An 18705-nucleotide genomic window follows, 5' to 3' on the forward strand; every position below is an offset into this window, starting at 1 on the left:
TGGAATGGATTTCACATTTCTGTTCCTCGCAACCAACCTCTTTCTTGCTGGATCTTGTTACTCCAACCTCTTCGACGTGATACATTGCAAGCATCGAAGTCTTCTAGAAGTTTATGCTTGCCAATAACGCGTTGGACCTATTACCTTAAACGTTGCAATCATCTTGTTTCAGACGCGAAACCCCTGTCCCCTCATATCCCCCCTACGACCGATCCTCTTTCGATCCGACACTCGATTCTGTACTGTATCACGAACTTCCACAGCAACCGTGGCGACTTCAAGAACTGCTTTCGAACTCTTTTGCAGAAAGGCTGCTGCGGGCAGAGTCCATGGTATTCTCCCAGAGCAGGAATTGCTAGCATAATCCTCATTTCGAGCAAACACCGAGCCACCGGGAGGATCGAGTAGGGCATAATCATTTGGAAACACGAAATAGACACAATCATGGCGACGACACCAGAACTCAGAGAGCAGCCCTCATTCCATCGGGAATCTCCCTCGCCATCACGATCCCCGACTCCAGCTCTTGGAGCTTGTCCAGAGCTGTCTCGTTGCGTATCGACTACTTCGACGGGCTCCGTCTTCTCGGGAGACTCCAGTATGGGGCGAGAATCTCTTGGCAGTTCGGTCGGCACATCTGTCTCACGATCATCATCAGCGAGTTATTCTCATCGAGCATCGCTCGGCGGACCTGAGAAGCCTAAACGTCGAGGATATGTTAGACCACAAGGGACGAATTTCGCAGCTTCAGCACAATCTAGAGAAAGTGTGCTCAGCTTAGGCAGCATAGCACATCTACAATATTATTTCGCTAGAACGGGCCTATTGGATGGAAAGGGAGGTCGATTGGCAAAGAAGAAGGACCAACGTGGGACACTAGACTTATCCGCACTGGATACTTCGTTCCTTTCGCCCAAGGTTGTTGGTTCGGATGTCGACTCCTCATATGCCTCAATGGGCAGCAGCCCGGAACTCCATGCACAACTTGGTGGGATGCTGGTGGAAAGCCCTACACAGGAGGAAGGCGACTACTTTAGTGGTGAGGAAGATGAAGACCATCCACACATGCTCCCGCCAACCGTGAGCACTTACAATCACCGAGAGAAGACTATCGAACCGCCACCATCTCTTGATGAGCTCAAGCATGATTTACAGAAGGCCTTGGGAGATGCTGTCAAAGTCCTCGAAGAAGCGAAGCAACGTCCATCATCACAACCATCTTCTCCTTCTCATAACCAGTCATCTGACGGAGAGCCATCGAGTCCGTCATCGGATGAAAACCGAGGATGGTACGAGCTACAAGGCATGCATATTCTCGATATCATGACCCTAGCTATACGTGCCGCCAAGATGTACTACACGGCCCATGATCAACCAGCACGCCTATCAACGATCAAGACAGAGCGAAAGATCAGAGCAGAGCTATTGTCGGTCATGGATGTCCTCAAGCGTATGGCGACGAGGAATTTTGCTTCTGGCATGCGCACCGAGGAACGAGAGACAATGGAAAATTGGGTAGCCGGTGTCTACGAGATGTTGAAGCAGGAAGAGGCTATGGAAGAGGCAGAGAGGAAGCAAAGAGCCAGCTGGTCCTGGCTCGATGAATCCTGGGATGGCAGAGACGTGGAGCGGGAATACGCTTTCATGAAATCTATGGACCCGGATTCCGAGACGCTACCGGAGTTCAAATCCGTGGACGACATCACGGATGAAAAGTTACCTACCTCGTTCTTGGCTGATCTAAGGACTGGATTGAGATTGGTCAAATTGCACAACGCAATAGTCAAGAAGAGCAAGAGGCCGTTTGGCGCTATCGACAAATGGCATACAGAATTTGGGAAGCCATATCGCAGCGCGGAGAATCTACGATACTGGATTAAAGCCGCTGAGCTACGTTGGGAAGTCGTCCTCAAAGTCGATGTCATGGGTGTCGTCAACGGATCCGACAGAACGGCGTGGAAGGGTTTCGAGAATGCCATTTGGCAATGGTGCCGGAAGGTCAGAGAGGAGATCACGGTAGATTTGAAAGTCTGAACAGGGACCTCCCATTAAGAGGCTGAGAGAGTAATGGTTTACGAATATAATGCTTATGTCACAGTATTGCGGGAAAGGAAAGCAGAGCAAGACAAGGAGATGATTAGGCTGCTGGGCTGCGTTGCACTCATCTGTATATATTTTGCACGCTGGCAATTAGGTAGTGGTGGTTTCTTTGGGGGTTTATTCTGTTTCGTTACTATACCCACACTTAGGTTTTCTTTTTGTTCGCTTTAAGGAATTCATTTGTTTTTGACAGCTTTTACCCTTGACATCATATCGCTCAGTGACATGTGAAATGGAAGAAGGAAAGAAGAATGGAAGCGTGAACGGCAGCCATTCCCGGTCAAAAGAACCACGTTGGACATCGTTTCTCTTTGTTGCGGTCCAAAATGAGGGCAACCAGAGCCGAGAGAGCATCTGTAAATAGCACTGTAAACAAAGAAGGTTTTCTGATTGCATCATTCATTGTCTCTTTGTGCCTTGATAGTCCTCGATCCGCACATACTACTTGTTATCTCTCTCATCGGATACCAAACATAGTACCAATACAAGAAACAAACAATATGGCTTCAAGACCAACTATACCACCCAAGCCATGGCTCCACGAAGAAACCAACGCGTTATCGAGCAGAGGGATGGAAGTCAGCGTAGCGCCAGGCCAGACCCCTCCGTCGCCGAACCAGTACCGGGAAATGGGAACAGATAATCGATTCAGGACTTGGAACAGGGTAGCAAATACCATCGCCGCGCAGCAGCAGCGAGAAGCGACGTCGTCGGGCTGGAGCACGAGTGGGTCTTCGCAGGTATCGCCTCGCTCGTCGTATACGCTTGATCAGGGGTTACAACCGCCGCCTGGACCGACGGGGCCGAGATCTCAGTCCTCTTCGCGAAAGGTGCAGCAGTTGACGGGGCTGGATTTGGGGTTCGAGAAGGTGTTTCCGAGGAAGGTGCAGCAGCTGACTGGGGAGACGTTTTTGAGGAAATTTCCTAAGAAGAGTCAGAGTCTAGTTGCGTCGTCTGCTGGCTCGGATAGTGAGGGGAGTGTGTATAGCCAGCCCGAATCTAGTGTAGGCAATACCGAGAGCTGGAGGTCGGTCGATACGGAGAGCTTTGATGGGCAGCGGTCTGATGCGCAGCAGAGGGCTCATACAATTTCTAAGCTGCAGCAGAATGCTTCGCCTAGTGCGGAGGATATCATTACGCTCCAGGAGATTTTGACAGAGCAACAAAGACGGTATGAAGAAGAGTTAGCACTCATGCCTAAAGCACTAGCTATCGGCTCAAGGAAAAAGCGTCTTTCTCTCCTTTCATCCAAACCGTCGATATTGAAAAATGCTCGAGATTCTTTTGAATGGGGAATCAATGAACTGACTGCCCCTCGACTGAAAAAGTCTGAGAAGCCGCAACGGAAAGCTCGCTTCTCGATGTATAGCGGGAATACGACTCCGGAAGAAATGCCTCCAACACCACCGCCAAAGAGCCCTAGACGGAAGAAAAAGAGCTTTGCGACGGGTGAACATCCGTTGAAGAGTCCGTATCCCTTCGCCGGCAAGGAGGAGGATGATACTATCATGAGTCCTTCAGAAAATAGATTCGGGAGCAAGATCTCTGGAGCTATCAAGAGTCTTTCGACGGGTGGGAGGAGAGGATCTTTGACCAACAACAACAATAAGATTGTGATAACGAATAAAGCGAGGAAGAATTCGGGGCCGGATACTCCTGTGGTTGGGAAATCTAGCTTTGTAGAGACGATCAATAGGGGGAATGAGCAGTTGCAGGGGATTATTGAGAAGACGAGGAAGAGCGTGTTGAGGACGGCGGAGGAGAAGAGGAGGGATGAGTTGAAGAAGAAGATTGTTGTTGTGGGGATTGGGGATCAGAGTCCTGGTTCGTATCTCTGAACTCTGGTGTGAGTGAAGAAAAGAGTTGCTGACTATTTGGGGGTTGAAGATGGGAGGGTTTCCGAGTGGTTGTAGGGTATCTTAGCTCGGATCTATTGTAGCATTTGCAGTACTTTTGAATAGAGGCCGATATAGGATTATCAAAACTCCGTGCTGGATTTGAATATTGTAAGGATTGTGACTCGGATATGCGGCTTCCAGCATCATGTCTTCCCAGTTGAGTGATTCTGTACCTGCAGGATTCAGGCTTCCCCACTTCTGATGTTGACCGCTGGTACGGAACCCCTCTTCCATTCTAATTGACTCCTCTAAGCCATCACGAGGTCGTCATGATATTCTTATTCGCCACAAGATAGGATTGAACCATTGAAACAAGAGCTAAGTTGTATGTTGACTTCATTTCATGAAACGTGGTATCGTCAGTGGGTCGTCTCGTCCGCCAGCGCCAAGTGCAGTACCCCACAGCTTATCCCTGTCCACTATGAGACACCCATAGCTCCCTCCCTCTGACCTCCAGCTCCTGCTGACCTGCCACCTTCCTCCACAAAGACCACAACATCTTTCTCCATTCCGCAAGATCAATTACCAACAACACAATTATGGGAGGAGAAACAGTGCATACCGAGAAGAAACAGAGTAGCTATCCTAAGCTATCTCATCGTCCTATCGGACAATGGATTCCGAACATCTACAAGGAACGCATTGCGCAGTTCTATAGTGGGGGACAATATGAAGGGAAGAATCTGCGAGCGTGAGTTGAATGATGCTGAGAATGTGAATGTCTGTTCTGATTGCAGATTCTAGGATGCTCGATGAGGGCGTTGCGTCAGGTACCCCTCATGTCAAGCTCTCAGTATGGGATGCTCCCGACCTCACTCGACCGACATTCAAGGAAGCAATGAAAGGCAAATATAGAACAACATCTGTCGGAGAATCATTTGGTCCATCTTGGTCGACGCATTGGTTCAAAATCCAGCTCACAATCCCAAAAGACCTCACCAAGAAGGAGCTTTTGGAGTTTCACTGGGATGCGAACAACGAGGGTATGGTGTGGTCTGAGGATGGCAACCCGCTACAAGGCCTGACTGGTGGCGGAGAACGAGTCGAGTGGATTATCCCAGACAAGTTCAGAGATGGAAAGGAGCATACATTTTACATCGAGATGGCCTGCAATGGCATGTTTGGAAATGCAAATGGCGACTCCATCCAGCCTCCCGATCCGAACAAATACTTCCGATTGTCCCAGGCGGATATCGTAGCGGTAAATGTTGAGGCGAGGCAATTATGGATCGATATTTGGATCATTGGAGATGCTGCTAGAGAGTTCCCGTCGGATTCGTGGGAACAACATAAGGCTCTGAAAGCCTGCAATGAGATCATTGAGGCTTATGAGGTTGGCAGCCAGGATTCAATTACCAAGGGTCGCAAGATCGCTGCTGAGTATATTGGCAAGAACGTTAGTTCGTCAAAGGTCTACGAGACTGGTACTCAGCCGATTGTATATGGTATTGGACACTGCCATATCGATACTTGCTGGTTGTGGCCATGGGCAGAGACGAAGAGAAAGGTCGCCAGATCTTGGTCGAATCAGTGCAATCTGATGGATCAATATCCTGAGCATCGCTTTGCTGTTTCGCAGGCGCAGCAGTACAAGTGGCTTAAGCAATACTATCCATACGTTTTCGACCGTGTCAAGGAGAAGGTCAAGAAAGGCACTTTCCAGCCTGTGGGAGGGAGTTGGGTCGAGCACGACACCAATATGCCAAGTGGCGAGTCGCTTGTTAGACAATTTGTTTATGGGCAACGATTCTTTGAGAGCAACTTTGGCAAGAGATGTCAAACATTCTGGCTGCCAGACACTTTCGGTTACTCGAGCCAGCTTCCCCAACTTTGCAGATTGGCTGGTATGACGAGATTCTTCACACAGAAGTTGAGCTGGAACAACATCAACAAGTTCCCTCACACCACCTTCAACTGGGTCTCACTTGATGGTAGCCAAGTCATTTGTCATATGGCCCCATCTGAGACTTACACTGCCGAGGCGAACTTCGGCGATGTGAAGCGATCAGTCACTCAACACAAGTCGATGGACCAAGATGAGACATCATTGCTAGTCTTTGGCAAGGGTGATGGCGGTGGAGGACCCACCTGGCAGCACTTGGAGAAGCTTCGACGATGCCGAGGTATGGCTGATACCACTGGCATGTTGCCAAGGGTTCACATGGGCGACTCTGTTGAGGATTTCTTTGACCGACTTGAGAAGAGAGTCGAGGATGGTCTTGACTTTGTTACTTGGTATGGCGAGCTCTACTTTGAGCTCCACAGAGGTACATACACCACTCAAGCCAACAACAAGCGTAACAATAGGAAGTCGGAAATCATGCTCCGCGATATCGAGCTGTTGGCTACGCTGGCGAGTATCAAGTCAGGGTACAAGTATCCTAAGGAGAAGATCGATGATATGTGGGAGGCAACTCTTTTGTGTCAATTCCACGACTGTCTGCCTGGTAGTTCTATTGAGATGTGTTATGATGACAGTGATGAAGTAAGTGATCATTGGCAGTTTTATAATTTTAATGCTGACCGAGTTTAGCTCTACGCTCAAGTCTTCAAGACTGGCGAAGGTATCTTGAAAGAGCTTCAAGAAATCCTCGGCGTCCAGGATGTCGACTCCAAGAAAGCCAAAGGAAACTTTGTTGCACTCAATACTTTACCATGGCACCGCAGAGAGATTATCTCACTTGGCGATGGCCAAGCTGGTGTTGCCTGCGGAGATGGCAACCTGTTGAACATCAAAAACTTCAAGATTGCTGAGACTCCAGAAGTGACCGTCGAGGAGACCTCGAAGGGAGTGTTTGTCTTGCAAAACGATGATTTGCGCGTTCAAGTCTCTGATGGATGTATTACTTCTCTCTACGATCGAAAGGCAGAGAGAGAAGTCATTGCTAAAGGAGGCAAGGCCAATCAACTTGTCATTTTCGATGACAAGCCTCTCTACTGGCAAGCTTGGGATGTCGAGGTCTATCATCTTGACTCTCGCAAGGAACTATCTTCAGGCACAACCAAGATCGTTCAAAAGGATCCTCATCAAGTCAGCGTTATGACCGAGACTAAGATCAGCGAGAAGAGTTGGGCTAAGACCTACATCAGCCTGTCTGCTGCATTCAAGGGACAACAATCATATGTTGAGATGCACAGTGAGGTCGAGTGGAGAGAAGACATGAAGTTCTTGAAGGTCGAGTTCCCGGTCGATGTTCGTAATACGGAGGCGTCTTATGAAACTCAATTTGGTATTGTCCGCAGACCAACGCACTACAACACAACGTAAGTACTTGTTCCCCTTTCGTGAACACAGCTGACACTTTCAGGTGGGACATGGCGAAGTTCGAAGTCTGCTGTCACAAGTTTGCAGACTTGTCCGAACACGGCTATGGTGTCTCTATTTTGAACGACAGCAAATATGGCTTTGCCACCTGTGGTAACTTAATGCGTCTCTCACTCCTTCGTGCACCTAAGGCGCCCGACGCACATGCAGATATGGGTCGCCATCATATCCGTTGGGCAATTCTTCCGCATCAAGGTGATTTGGGATCGACTACTGTCCGCACCGGGTATGCATTCAATAATCCATTGAAGCTTGTCCAAGCACCAAAGACGCTCGATGCATCAGCGTTCAGTAATCCGATCAAGCTTACAGGTAGCCCGTTTTTGATTCTGGATACTGTTAAGCGAGGTGAGGATGATGAAGATGTTACTCGCGGAGAATTGTTGAAGCGCAAGGGCAAGAGTGTCATCCTGCGCATCTACGATAGTTTAGGAGGAACAAGCAAGGGTACAATTGAGACTACTCTGGACGTAAAGAAGGTATGGAAGACGAACATCTTAGAAGATGACGAAGAGTCGCTCGAGATCTCGAAGGGCAAGGTTGATATCACCCTTCGACCTTTCGAGGTCGCTACCTTCAGACTGCAACTATGAATAACGAAAGAACAATGAAAACAAGGTGGCTGTGAAGTATTGCTTTCTTGGATCCTCGGCGTTGAAATAAGTTAGTCCATGAATTGAATATCCATTCGGATCAAGAATGCCGTCTGAAGTGAACTCTGTGATTATGAACGGGTACTGTATGTGGAGTAGTCAGCGCGCAAGATTCCTATTCAAGTTACCCTCTGGACCCCATTCTCACTCCCAAGGGGCAAGAATAGCAGTCGTTGTCGCACATCACCATGTACATTACTTAGTCACCAGGTTTCAATGTTACCGCAAATCCCTGCGGTAACCTTACCACCATCTCTAATGCAGGTGATTAATCTATTCACCACACCTAAATATAGAAACTTACAGCACACCCCACCACCAGGAACATAATTTCCCCGCACAAAAATACTGTAATGGCGCCGAGTTCCTCTCTTGATCCGGGGACCCATGAGAACAATTCCTTCTGTGCAGATAAACATTCGGCAGCGATATCCAGGAAAGGCAACTCGATCTCTCCTTTCGACCAGATGAAAGGAAGGAAGGAAAATTAAGGACGTCGATAAGTGATCCTTCCGCTGGGCGTTGCGGGGCCGCAGGGCTAAGCGAGGGAGGCTGAGTCCGGCTGCACAACGTTGAGAATTGGGCGTCGTTACAGTAGTGGTCCGGCCCCTGGATCTCTAGCGGGCTGAGCCGCTGATCTTGGATCTTTCTGGGTTGGCGGTTCCGAGGTCTGCTTTTCATCTGATGAGAAGAGAGGGTGGAGAAGAGGTTTGTTCAAGGATGGGACTTGTATGCACGATGGGAAGGATCTGACAAGCAAGTGAAGTGTGTACTTTAGTAATCGGCATACTTTCCGACCCTAACCCTATCCGTGGGCCTTCATATCCAGAAGAGGACCTCTTCCCTCTCTCGCACCATGATGACAGGATCCAGCGGCCGACACGATATAAGAACTTCATCCCATCCCTAACCCTCACCCTCACCCTCAGCACCTACCTCAAGCTGATCATGGCCGCCAACATGAAGCTCTCCTTCTCCTCCCTCCTCTGGCTTGCCCTCCAAACAGCCTCCGTCTGTCAAGCCCAAAAATACGCCTTCGCCCACGTCGTCGTCGGCAACACAGCAGCTCACACCCAAGCCACCTGGGCAAACGACATCTCCCTCGCCCAAGCATGCGGCATCGACGCCTTCGCCCTTAACATGGGCTACCCAGACTCCAACATCCCCACCCAAGTCGCCAACGCCTTTGCCGCCGCGGAAGCCAACGACGGCGGTTCCTTCAAGCTGTTCTTCGCCTTCGACTACCTCGGCGGCGGCGAGGTCTGGCCTGCTACGGGGAGTAACTCTGTAGTGAGCTATCTGACCGAGTATAAAAGCTCGACCGCGTATTTCAACTACAACTCCTTGCCCTTCGTGTCGACGTTCGAGGGCACGGGCAATATCGCTGATTGGGCGCCCGGAGGCGCGATCCGGAGTCAGGGCGATGTGTATTTTGTGCCGGACTGGAGTAGTCTAGGAACGGGCGGGATTGCGCCGTATCTAGATAACATCCAGGGTTTCTTTAATTGGGGCATGTGGCCCAACGGCGCGAGCAATATGACGGATGCGGGGGACGTGGCGTGGCAGCAGGCCATTGGGACCGGGAAGACGTATATGATGGGTGTTAGTCCGTGGTTCTTTCACTCGGCCAGTGGAGGGACTGATTGGGTGTGGAGAGGCGATGATTTGTGGGCTGACAGGTGGGCGGAGACTTTGGTTGTTGCACCTGAGTTTGTTCAGTGAGTTTTCTTTCTTAACTCTTTAAGTTTCTTTACTAACGATATTCCCTCAGGATCGTGACCTGGAACGACTTTGGGGAAGCCCATTATATCGGTCCCATCTACTCTGACTCCGAAATTGCGGCAGGGTCAGCTGTCTACGTTGACAACATGCCTCACGAGTCCTGGAGGGACTTCATCCCGTACTACATCGCCATGTTCAAGGGAAGCTCCTTCGATATCTCAAGAGACCAGATGCAATACTGGTACCACCCAGCACCGACAGCTGGTGGATCTACCTGTGGTGTAGTAGGCAACAACGCCGATCAGGGCCAGACCGAACTTTCACCCGACCTCGTCGTCGAAGACGGCGTCTTCTTCTCTGCTCTCCTGTCCAGTGCAGCACAAGTCCATGTCCAGATTGGAACCAATGCGGTTACTGTTTACAATGGTTCAGAAGGTATCAACCATTGGAGCCAACCGTTTAATGGACAGACGGGCGTCCCGACGTTCAGTGTGGTGAGAGATGGGATTACGGTTAATAGCGGGACGGGGTTGGAGATTACTAGTACGACGACGTTGAGTAATGGGTGTACGAATTATAATGCGTGGGTTGGGTCTTTTTAGGTGAAAATGGGGATTGGTGATGATGATTTTGGAGCGAAGTGGAGGTTTATTCATAAGTATATAGTTTAGGAAAATGTGTATATGAATATGAGATATGAAATCTAAGTACCCTCCAGATGAATGTTCCTTGAAGTGTTCGGATTCAGAAAGTCAGAAGTTGAGTCGAGAAGGTGGGCATAGCCGTGCTTGAAGATATCCATCTTAATCAATACACTAATCTAAGCTTGTCGAACTACGATCCAAGTCTTAGCGGTAGAAATGAATGCTAGATCCAGGTGAGGTCTCCCTGGAGCAGTCACGTGGCTATTACTTGCTTCACTTCCGAGTTGGACTCTGGCATAAAGGGCAATTATTAAGTCCATTTAAACCTCTCCATATCATCTTCTCTCATAAAAGTAATTCAAAAGAAATGACTCAAACAATACCTCACATGCACCAAAAAAAAATCAATCTCAGCACGTGTGTCCTCACCACCACCACCACCACAAAAAGCGTAATTTTCCCCGCCTCGCTCAATCTTCCCTCTTCCAGCACACGACTCGTACATAACTCCACAACACCAACACTAACCTCAAACTAAGACAACCGTCATTCGCTCGAATTCCCCGAACCGTTACCCCTCTGTCGTTTTGGGTCATCGTGCGGTAATTCCCCACGATTTTTTCCCTACCTGTTATTTTCCTACCCAGATCTGTCTGTTCATACCTGGGCAAAGTCTCTAGTGAGTGCTGTCATATGGGAGATGGTCGCCAAGCTAGCGATGTCAAGTGGGCATGGAGTTGTGATGATGGAATGAGGAAAATTTCCCCGTGGGTTTGGGTTTGGCCTCAATGAGGGTAGGCTTAGTTGAGATACTTATACGTCTGGTGAATGCTTTCTATTTTTCTGTTAGACAAGTTTTGATACGCATTCACGCTTCTCGATATTGAATTCCAAGTTTTCGTTTTCAAATCCTTCGAAGTTTGAATGTCTTTCTTCGTTAAGTACTGAACCCGGTCACGAATACCTCGAGTTCGAGACAAGAACTACATATCCTTCCCCAACTCAAACAGATATCTACCCCTGTTCTTCTCTTAAACTCCTTCACAATGGCTCCTTCAGCCCTAGAACCAGTCTCCTTCTACCCCGAGCGAGACGGCCTCGCGCTCGAGAACCTCTCGGACGACATCGACGCAGTCAACGTCCTCAAAGCGACCCTCAAAAAAGAAAACCCCATGCTCTCGAAATCCTCATTCGACGCCGAAAAAGACAAGACCCAGTTCCGCCAATACGAAGCCGCCTGCGACCGCGTCAAGAACTTCTACCGCGAGCAGCACGAGAAGCAGACCGTGGCCTACAACCTCAAAGCGCGCAACGACTTCAGAGCCCAGACGCGCGCCGAGATGACGGTTTGGGAAGCCATGGAGAAACTCAATACCCTGATCGATGAGAGTGATCCGGATACCTCGCTCTCGCAGATCGAGCACCTGCTGCAGACGGCCGAGGCGATGCGCAAGGATGGCAAGCCCAGGTGGATGCAACTCACGGGCCTGATCCACGATCTGGGCAAACTGCTCTTCTTCTACGGCGCCGAGGGCCAGTGGGACGTCGTGGGCGATACGTTCCCCGTGGGCTGCGGTTTCGATAAAAGGATCATCTACCCGGATACCTTCGCGGGCAACCCGGACCACGATCATCCCATCTACGGCACCAAATTCGGGATCTACAGTCCGGGCTGCGGGATGGATAATGTGATGTTGTCGTGGGGTCATGATGAGTATCTGTATCATATCGCGAAGGCGCAGTCGACGCTACCGAAGGAGGCGTTGGCGATGATTCGGTACCATTCGTTTTACCCGTGGCATTCGGCGGGGGCGTATTATGAGTTGATGGATGAGCATGATCATGCTATGTTGGAGGCGGTTAAGGCGTTTAATCCGTATGATCTTTATAGTAAGAGTGATGATGTGCCTAGTGTGGAGGTTCTGAAGGTGAGTAAAGTCTGATATGGGGGAGGGAACTGCACTGACTGTGTTAGCCGTATTATCTGGAACTTATTGATGAGTTCTTTCCGAACAAAGTTGTTAAGTGGTGAAGAGAGAGAGGGGGGGAGGAATGGATCATTTAGCGTTTACGAATTTTCTTGGCTTTGTATTTTGGAAATGGACGATACTACCATGAAGTTGTCGTGCTGCACTGCTGGGTTGGAAGCAGCACATGGGATTCATAGACGATAGAACCAACCATAAAATCAATCAATGAACTTCCAGCACAACATAACACCTCCTACAATCCAGCCATAGAAACATAACCCCACTACTCAATAACCCAACTCTCCCTCTCATACCTCCCCGGCCAAATCCCATTCTTCCCAGGCATCAACACCCCCCTCGGATCCAGCGCCTCCTTAACCCGCTCATTAAACCGCATCGACGCCCCACCATTCCAATCATACGTGCCCGCTATCTGATCCATGAGCGCGAGATGCGTGCGATACTCGCCCCAGCCGTGCGCGGCGCAGTCTTTGATTAGGGTTTTGATTAGGTTGTGCGCCGCGGCTTTGGAGGCGGCGGAGGTGCGCGAGAAGGTTATGCATACTATGTGGTCTGTGGATGTTAGATGGAAGGACGGGAGAGGGATGGAAAGGGGAAGGGAAGGGGGAACAAACGCATCTCCCGCATCCCGACGATGAAATCGCCTATAAAGTCCAGCCCGAATTCTTCGCAGCGTTGGCGGGTCAGTTTATATTGCAGCATTGCGTCGTCGCCTGAGATCTGTTTTTTTTTTTACATATTTCGTTAGCACCTGACTACTACCGAGAAGAGGATGGGAATAGGTAGGCGAGGAGTACCTTGGTGATGGGAGAAAAAAACAAGTGAGCCCCGTCAGGAAGCCAGTCTACCCATTTCAATTCATCGAAAGTGGGAATGCCCTGCATTGTTTTGGCGCGCGTGTGTAGGACGCTGTTGGGTTCTGTGCGGTCTCTGGTAGTTTATCAGTCTAGTGGTCTTGGGAGCAAGATGGAGAGGAAAGAGGATTTACTCTGGGAGGAAGAATTTCGAGCTTGGGATCTTTAAGAATGCTGATTTGATAGTTGACAAGAGGACTGAGCGGATTGGTTCTGGACCCTGGACTAGCTTAGCATTTTTGGAGACGGGAAGGGGGGAGAGAGGGTATACGTAGACTGCGCCGTAGAAGTTCCAGCGTCCGAGGTTGAGCTTTTGGGCGATGGCGTCGAGCTCGGTGTCCGTGAGGGGAGCGGTGGATGAGGTGTAGGAGGCTTTGGTTCCGTGGACGGCAGCGTCGAGGAGGATGTGGCGGAGGGTGGGGACGTTTTGGAGGACCATTTGCTGGGAGGATGTTAGGAAGGTGGTATCTGTGAGGTGAAGGTGCGGATGGCATACCATGCGGAGGGGTCGGATGATGTCCATTGCTGCGTGTAAGTCTTCGTCTTTGGGAAGAGTGATCATGTAGGCTTGGTAACCACCAGGGTTTGGCATTAACTACCAACTCATTAGTCTCACTTCTCTTGAATCTTTAAGATGGCTAACTGACCCAGATTCCCATTTTTACCACGATTCCTAAACTGCTCTGGGTGAAGATCCCATCATTGTAAGGACCAAAGCCATAGTTGAACAGTTGCCAACATCGATTACCGGGTTGTTGATCGGGTCGAAGATTTGGATCTGTAGCAATAGTTGGGTCTGGTAGAGCTCCCATGCCCGTTCTTATCAAATCGCCATTTGGAAGGACGACTTCCATTCCGCAATGCATCATCCAATGATCTACTCAAAAATCAGCCTGGAAGTTGGAACAATGCTGGGCACTTACCTCCGTAAGGTGTATACCCAACACCTCTCTCAACCGCATTTCCAATAATAGACCCACCACCAAGATCAGGGACCTGTCCACATCATTAGCCTCAGAAACTCTCTTCAATGTCTCACTTACATCCAACCAAACCTTCTCCCTCAAACCATGCTTCTCCAAATACTCATGCAAATCATAGAAAGTAACCCCAGGTTCAACAAGCGCATACGCCCCCTCAGTATTAACCTCCAGCACCCTATTCAAATGCCTCCCCAGATCCAAACACACACTCCCGGGCACCCTCGGCGCCGCACCCCCATACCCCGTGTTCCGTCCAATGGAGAACGGCCAGACCGGAATGTCGAATTTGTTGCAGAGTCGCATTAACTCTTGGACTTCGGGCACGTCGCGCGGAGAGATGGTCGCGGAGGCCACAAAGTAGTCTTGTGAGAGGATGGCGTGCATGTCGTGGCCTTTGCAGGGGTGCATGTAGTCGCCGTCGATGAGGGGCGAGTCTAGTTCGATGAGGTGTACGTTAGACGGGGTGCAGAGGGTGCGGGCGGCGGTTAGGAAGGCGTTGAAGTTCTCTAGGGTGCAGCCTGGTGGGAGAACCTTTGGGCCGCCTGGTTGAGTGGATCTGAGCGAGGGTTTGAGGAGGGGTGGATTGGTGGTAGGAGTGTTGTCATTGCTAGACTTGCCGTCTTGGTGAGAGGCCATGTTGTGATTTGGAATGATGTACTTGGTGGTAAATGGAAATTTGTGGAGAAAAGGGAGATTAGTAACTTGCAGGGCAGCTCTTCAGCTCATATATCTAGTAGACAGCTAGCCTGCGAGATTCCTTCAAGGTTATGCCAAGCACCGTCACTATGCGCATTTTTGGGGTAGCACAAATTCATTACTCGTGGAAGGAGAGTTGTCAAGTTGTACAAGTCGTACAAGTTGAGACGGCAGCTGACCTTCACTTGGAGGGACTTGTATCCGAGACATGGCTTGACAGAATGAAGCTGTTCACAGGATATTGGCGGATTTCACCTCCGCTTCCAGCTGCCGCTGGAGAGACGGAGATTTTCCACTTGGTGGCATCCGGAGATGTGTACTTTGTAGGACCCCGCCGACCCGAGATTCGACCCCGCATTTCATAGTCCTGTATAAGCTGGGTTGTGCTTCCCATTAGGCCGTCGTTCAGAAGCTTGTCCTTGAAGCTTTCAGTTGTTTCTTCAGCTAATGAATTCTCAAGCTTATTTAGATCTCCCTCATACTAGCTCAATCTTCATGTATTGTTGATGAGAAAGCAAAGCATGGAGATATGAGAAGATAAGAAATGCTGTGTAACTGGCTTGATGTCTCGATTTCTTGAGGACATGTAACCTCCAGGGACGAAACGCCTCAAGAACTGCGCAGAAAATAGCAGATATATGATAATCAGGCAGTGAATGAGCAAAAGGATAGGAAAGGAACAAGACTGAAATAAAAATTGCATAAGAATAGAACTCGATAGCAATTCTCAAACTGGTATCTCTCGCTCCCCAACGCCCAACAACCAGCGACGCCACTATACCAGACACATTCCTAAAACTCTCGACCATCATGTCTTTCATCAAACCACATGCCTCACCTTGCCAGTCTCAACCTCATAAATCCACCCACTAATCTCAATTTTAACGGGAATTGCTGTGTTTGCCTTCAACCACTCCACATCACTTTTCACCGCACCCTCCAGATCCGGAAAAGGGAGAAAATCACTTCCAAACCCACTCCTAATAGCTTCAACTCCTGCCACTCCTAGATTCGACTGAACCACTCCCACGGCATCACGGTTTTGAAAGGTGAGCATTCCGCATCCTGTATGTTTTATGATGAGGATTTCTTGTGTGCCGAGAAGTTGTTCGGAGATGACAAGGCTTCGAAGGGCGTCTTTAGCGACGCCGCCTGCATTGCGGATGATGTGGGCGTCGCCGAGTGTGATTCCGAATGCTGCTGCCGGGTCAATTCGCGCATCCATACAGGTTACTGACGGGTGTTAGTTGTTGATCAGTGGGAGGGAACAGAGAGCTCACCAATTGCGTATTTCTTTGCTGGCGGTAGAGCAAGGTGACCTTCAGTGAAGCTTGAGGCATATTTCTCGTTCGCCTTGACGAGGTTCTCTTGGAGCTGTGTGGGTGCCATGGTCTGGGCTTTGGGTTGCTTCGAAGTAAAGATCTGTTTGGTGATTGTTCAGTTTCTGCGGAGAGCTTCGGTGGTGGTGTTGCTGTGATTTAGTAAAGAGCGAGTGTTGTATATCAAAGGATCTTTGTCCTTGATGAAGGAATAAATCTGTCTGCCTTGCAGAAGATCATCAAAATAGAGCCGATGATCTTGCTCTTTGTTTCACAATGCAACTGAATAGACCGGATGGCATCATCATATTCCAATGATATGGCTGCGAAGGATACCACAGCTGCTTTAGCTAATGATTACACCATTCAAGGCTTGGATTGCTGTTGGTTATCTGCATACCGAAGGCGGGATGTTGGTTTGTTGGAGCTTGATCTGATATCCGGGAAGAAATGATCCGACGTCAAATCAAATAGAGTTGGGGCCAAAGTTGAGACATGGTCTGTGCTCTCGGCTGTTACCCCCACATCCAAGCCAAGCTCACATCTTTCTTGGGTCCGAGGTTTGCCACTTGATACGAAGTTGCCGGCTACCATGAATGTTGACAATGTTCTACACCAAGAGACGGACATTCCGGATAAGCCAGCAGACCGCATAGACGAAAATGAGGTGAATGAGATCATCGAGAGTATCAAAGAAGCACAATACTTCGATGCTAGCAGCATGGCTCCGCTTACTCCGGTTGCTTTAGTATGTTTATGTATTGACCTGAGATCCTGGGTGGCTTGAGACAAAGTGCCCACAAGGCTGACTGAGTCAAAGGCAGCTATCGCCCGATTGAGGGCATATAAACCTCCACCATTCACAATATGGGATCGTCTTCCATTGAGTCGCAGAGCTGCGGTATTAATCCTCCTATTCGCAGATAGGAGAGGGGATTTGAGAGTTGTAGTTACCATGCGGGCTTCAACGTTGAGGAGTTTTTCGGGTACATATATTTGTATACGAAATTGTATCACCTGCTGATCCATGACAGGCCAAGCTGCATTTCCTGGCGGAAAAGCAGACTCACTGGAAGAGACCCCTTTCGAAATAGCTCGACGAGAAGCATGGGAGGAAATTGGCCTTCCTCGAGACGATTCGAAGATACCTCGGCCATTCCGGATAGAACATCTCTGTCAGTTGCCATTTAGTCTTGCGAAGACTGCGCTTGCAGTGCGACCTTGCGTGGCCTTTCTACATTCAGACGATAATAGTGGAAGTAAAGCTTCGAGTGTGGAGGAAAGCATGATACCACGACTTGATGCTAAAGAGGTCGCAGCAGTTTTCTCTGCACCGTTTCATAATTTCTTGAGTGAAAAAGATGAACTAAGGGAAGGAGATACTATTCCTGGAAAGAGGACCGACTGGTATAAAGGCGTTTGGACAGATTTTAATGATACCCGGTGGAAGATGCATAACTTTTTCGTACCAATCAACAACCAGAAAGTTTCGAAACCAAAGATAAGAGAGAGCGGACAGGCATCGATTGCTGAGCACTTAGACGAAGAGGAAGAAGAGAAAATGAGATATAGAGTTTGGGGCATGACTGCAAGGATGCTGGTCGATGCGGCTCGAGTCGCATATGACGAGGAACCAGAGTTTGACGTGAGTCGTTTCCTTTTGCAAAAGTTTGGGCTAACAGATGAAGCACAATCGACACATCGGAGACGAAGATATGATAGAAACCTTGTATAATTTGGGGAGGCTGCAAGAGAAAGTACCTGGTGGCCCAGACCTGACTGATGGTGATATGAAGGCTGTACATGCCGCTAGAGCAGCCCAAGCCGCCAAGACAGCTGCGCCGAAGATGTAGAATGACGGACATGAATAAAATACGCGTAAACAGTCATACCGACGCTTGACAAATTGACAACGGTGGAAGAAAATCTCCGAAATGGACTTGACCGTCCGCTGTGTATATCGTGACAAAGGAATTCTTTATTTCTCCTACCTCCAGCTGAGTCACTGCGGTTGAAAGTTTAAGCTAAGCCGTAGGCATGTGGCCTTGATACAATGATCCCGGACATCTTGTGACATATAGTCAAATTTAAAGTGCTTCAATGTTCCAAGCGATAGCCGCTGAATGTTTAAGACACAATTCGACTCTTCGACATCATTCGGCAATGCCCTCATGTCACCTCGGCCCCTATTTCTTCTCGCTTCAGTCGAACCTGAGGGGCAACTTCAAAAATCCTCATTTCAGATAGTGACGTAGACGAAACCGAACCAGCAACCCTTGCTAAGAGAACGAATTCACCCCGGACCTGAAGAGATTTACGAGCTCCGAAGAATCGGATTCAAAAATTGATGGCATCCCGACACTTGAGAGAGGGGCCGTTCACACTAAGCAGTGACAAGAAAGTCTATTCGATGGAGCAGTTCGCACGAAAGCCAAACGATTACGTGAGCCACAAAGCCACAGAACATTCGACGATTCCAGCTGCAAGATGGGAAATAAGACTTTCTTGGCACTTTGGAGT

General features: G+C 49.2%; 9 protein-coding genes across 9 annotated transcripts; 6 read left to right on the forward strand and 3 right to left on the reverse strand.

Moving 5' to 3' along the window:
• Nucleotides 1-444: 444 nt before the first annotated feature.
• LY89DRAFT_664559 (uncharacterized protein) lies at nucleotides 445-2034 on the forward strand (the record flags this gene model as incomplete). Its single annotated transcript, XM_018212780.1, has 1 exon — nucleotides 445-2034. One exon carries the CDS (start codon nucleotides 445-447, stop codon nucleotides 2032-2034), a length of 1590 nt encoding a protein of 529 aa, XP_018077121.1.
• A 1089-nt stretch (nucleotides 2035-3123) lies between these two features.
• On the forward strand, nucleotides 3124-4275 carry LY89DRAFT_310345 (uncharacterized protein). The gene is made up of 2 exons (XM_018206627.1): nucleotides 3124-3924; nucleotides 3988-4275. Exons 1-2 carry the CDS (start codon nucleotides 3294-3296, stop codon nucleotides 4011-4013), a joined length of 657 nt encoding a protein of 218 aa, XP_018077122.1. The 5' UTR covers nucleotides 3124-3293; the 3' UTR covers nucleotides 4014-4275.
• Nucleotides 4262-8018, forward strand: LY89DRAFT_704365 (uncharacterized protein). The gene is made up of 4 exons (XM_018217374.1): nucleotides 4262-4689; nucleotides 4743-6483; nucleotides 6532-7262; nucleotides 7307-8018. Exons 1-4 carry the CDS (start codon nucleotides 4538-4540, stop codon nucleotides 7914-7916), a joined length of 3234 nt encoding a protein of 1077 aa, XP_018077123.1. The 5' UTR covers nucleotides 4262-4537; the 3' UTR covers nucleotides 7917-8018.
• A 516-nt stretch (nucleotides 8019-8534) lies between these two features.
• On the forward strand, nucleotides 8535-10411 carry LY89DRAFT_607592 (putative glucan endo-1,3-alpha-glucosidase agn1 precursor). Its single transcript, XM_018210465.1, has 2 exons — nucleotides 8535-9694; nucleotides 9748-10411. The coding sequence occupies exons 1-2, from the start codon at nucleotides 8925-8927 to the stop codon at nucleotides 10298-10300; spliced, it is 1323 nt and encodes a 440-aa protein (XP_018077124.1). The 5' UTR covers nucleotides 8535-8924; the 3' UTR covers nucleotides 10301-10411.
• Nucleotides 10412-10953: 542 nt separating this feature from the next.
• LY89DRAFT_637052 (myo-inositol oxygenase) lies at nucleotides 10954-12374 on the forward strand (the record flags this gene model as incomplete). The annotated part of the gene is made up of 2 exons (XM_018211514.1): nucleotides 10954-12270; nucleotides 12318-12374. The coding sequence occupies exons 1-2, from the start codon at nucleotides 11389-11391 to the stop codon at nucleotides 12372-12374; spliced, it is 939 nt and encodes a 312-aa protein (XP_018077125.1). The 5' UTR covers nucleotides 10954-11388.
• Nucleotides 12375-12421: 47 nt separating this feature from the next.
• On the reverse strand, nucleotides 12422-15076 carry LY89DRAFT_704368 (putative D-lactate dehydrogenase; the record flags this gene model as incomplete). Its single annotated transcript, XM_018217375.1, has 10 exons — nucleotides 12422-12885; nucleotides 12948-13053; nucleotides 13131-13263; nucleotides 13322-13407; nucleotides 13459-13629; nucleotides 13684-13782; nucleotides 13835-14064; nucleotides 14111-14183; nucleotides 14231-14712; nucleotides 15046-15076. The coding sequence occupies 10 exons, from the start codon at nucleotides 15074-15076 to the stop codon at nucleotides 12596-12598; spliced, it is 1701 nt and encodes a 566-aa protein (XP_018077126.1). The 3' UTR covers nucleotides 12422-12595.
• A 475-nt stretch (nucleotides 15077-15551) lies between these two features.
• Nucleotides 15552-16612, reverse strand: LY89DRAFT_704369 (beta carbonic anhydrase clade D). The gene is made up of 2 exons (XM_018217376.1): nucleotides 16147-16612; nucleotides 15552-16099 (listed from the first exon to the last, which is right to left on the reverse strand). Exons 1-2 carry the CDS (start codon nucleotides 16253-16255, stop codon nucleotides 15687-15689), a joined length of 522 nt encoding a protein of 173 aa, XP_018077127.1. The 5' UTR covers nucleotides 16256-16612; the 3' UTR covers nucleotides 15552-15686.
• A 387-nt stretch (nucleotides 16613-16999) lies between these two features.
• On the forward strand, nucleotides 17000-18038 carry LY89DRAFT_575509 (uncharacterized protein; the record flags this gene model as incomplete). Its single annotated transcript, XM_018208792.1, has 3 exons — nucleotides 17000-17171; nucleotides 17220-17830; nucleotides 17874-18038. Coding segments are annotated over 3 exons (948 nt in total), but the record flags the coding sequence as incomplete, so codon positions are not given.
• A 131-nt stretch (nucleotides 18039-18169) lies between these two features.
• LY89DRAFT_680885 (uncharacterized protein) lies at nucleotides 18170-18565 on the reverse strand. The gene has a single exon (XM_018214160.1). The coding sequence runs from the start codon at nucleotides 18356-18358 to the stop codon at nucleotides 18188-18190; it is 171 nt and encodes a 56-aa protein (XP_018077129.1). The 5' UTR covers nucleotides 18359-18565; the 3' UTR covers nucleotides 18170-18187.
• Between the last annotated feature and the right edge of the window lie 140 nt (nucleotides 18566-18705).

This window comes from Mollisia scopiformis (assembly GCF_001500285.1).
Source record: "Mollisia scopiformis unplaced genomic scaffold LY89scaffold_3, whole genome shotgun sequence".
Lineage (NCBI taxonomy): Eukaryota > Fungi > Ascomycota > Leotiomycetes > Helotiales > Mollisiaceae > Mollisia > Mollisia scopiformis.

What these genes read in the sequence shown, in the direction of transcription:
- LY89DRAFT_310345 (XM_018206627.1), top strand. Translation starts at nt 3,294, where the DNA reads ATGCCTAAAGCACTAGCTATCGGCTCAAGGAAAAAGCGTCTTTCTCTC. An exon ending in GATTGGGGATCAGAGTCCTG is followed by an intron (nt 3,925 to 3,987) that starts GTTCGTATCTCT and finishes TGGGGGTTGAAG; the next exon opens with ATGGGAGGGTTTCCGAGTGG.
- LY89DRAFT_704365 (XM_018217374.1), top strand. Translation starts at nt 4,538, where the DNA reads ATGGGAGGAGAAACAGTGCATACCGAGAAGAAACAGAGTAGCTATCCT. An exon ending in GAAGGGAAGAATCTGCGAGC is followed by an intron (nt 4,690 to 4,742) that starts GTGAGTTGAATG and finishes TGCAGATTCTAG; the next exon opens with GATGCTCGATGAGGGCGTTG. An exon ending in GTTATGATGACAGTGATGAA is followed by an intron (nt 6,484 to 6,531) that starts GTAAGTGATCAT and finishes GACCGAGTTTAG; the next exon opens with CTCTACGCTCAAGTCTTCAA.
- LY89DRAFT_607592 (XM_018210465.1), top strand. Translation starts at nt 8,925, where the DNA reads ATGGCCGCCAACATGAAGCTCTCCTTCTCCTCCCTCCTCTGGCTTGCC. An exon ending in GTTGCACCTGAGTTTGTTCA is followed by an intron (nt 9,695 to 9,747) that starts GTGAGTTTTCTT and finishes ATATTCCCTCAG; the next exon opens with GATCGTGACCTGGAACGACT.
- LY89DRAFT_704369 (XM_018217376.1), bottom strand. Translation starts at nt 16,255, where the DNA reads ATGGCACCCACACAGCTCCAAGAGAACCTCGTCAAGGCGAACGAGAAA. An exon ending in AGCAAAGAAATACGCAATTG is followed by an intron (nt 16,100 to 16,146) that starts GTGAGCTCTCTG and finishes AACACCCGTCAG; the next exon opens with TAACCTGTATGGATGCGCGA.
- LY89DRAFT_680885 (XM_018214160.1), bottom strand. Translation starts at nt 18,358, where the DNA reads ATGAGGGCATTGCCGAATGATGTCGAAGAGTCGAATTGTGTCTTAAAC.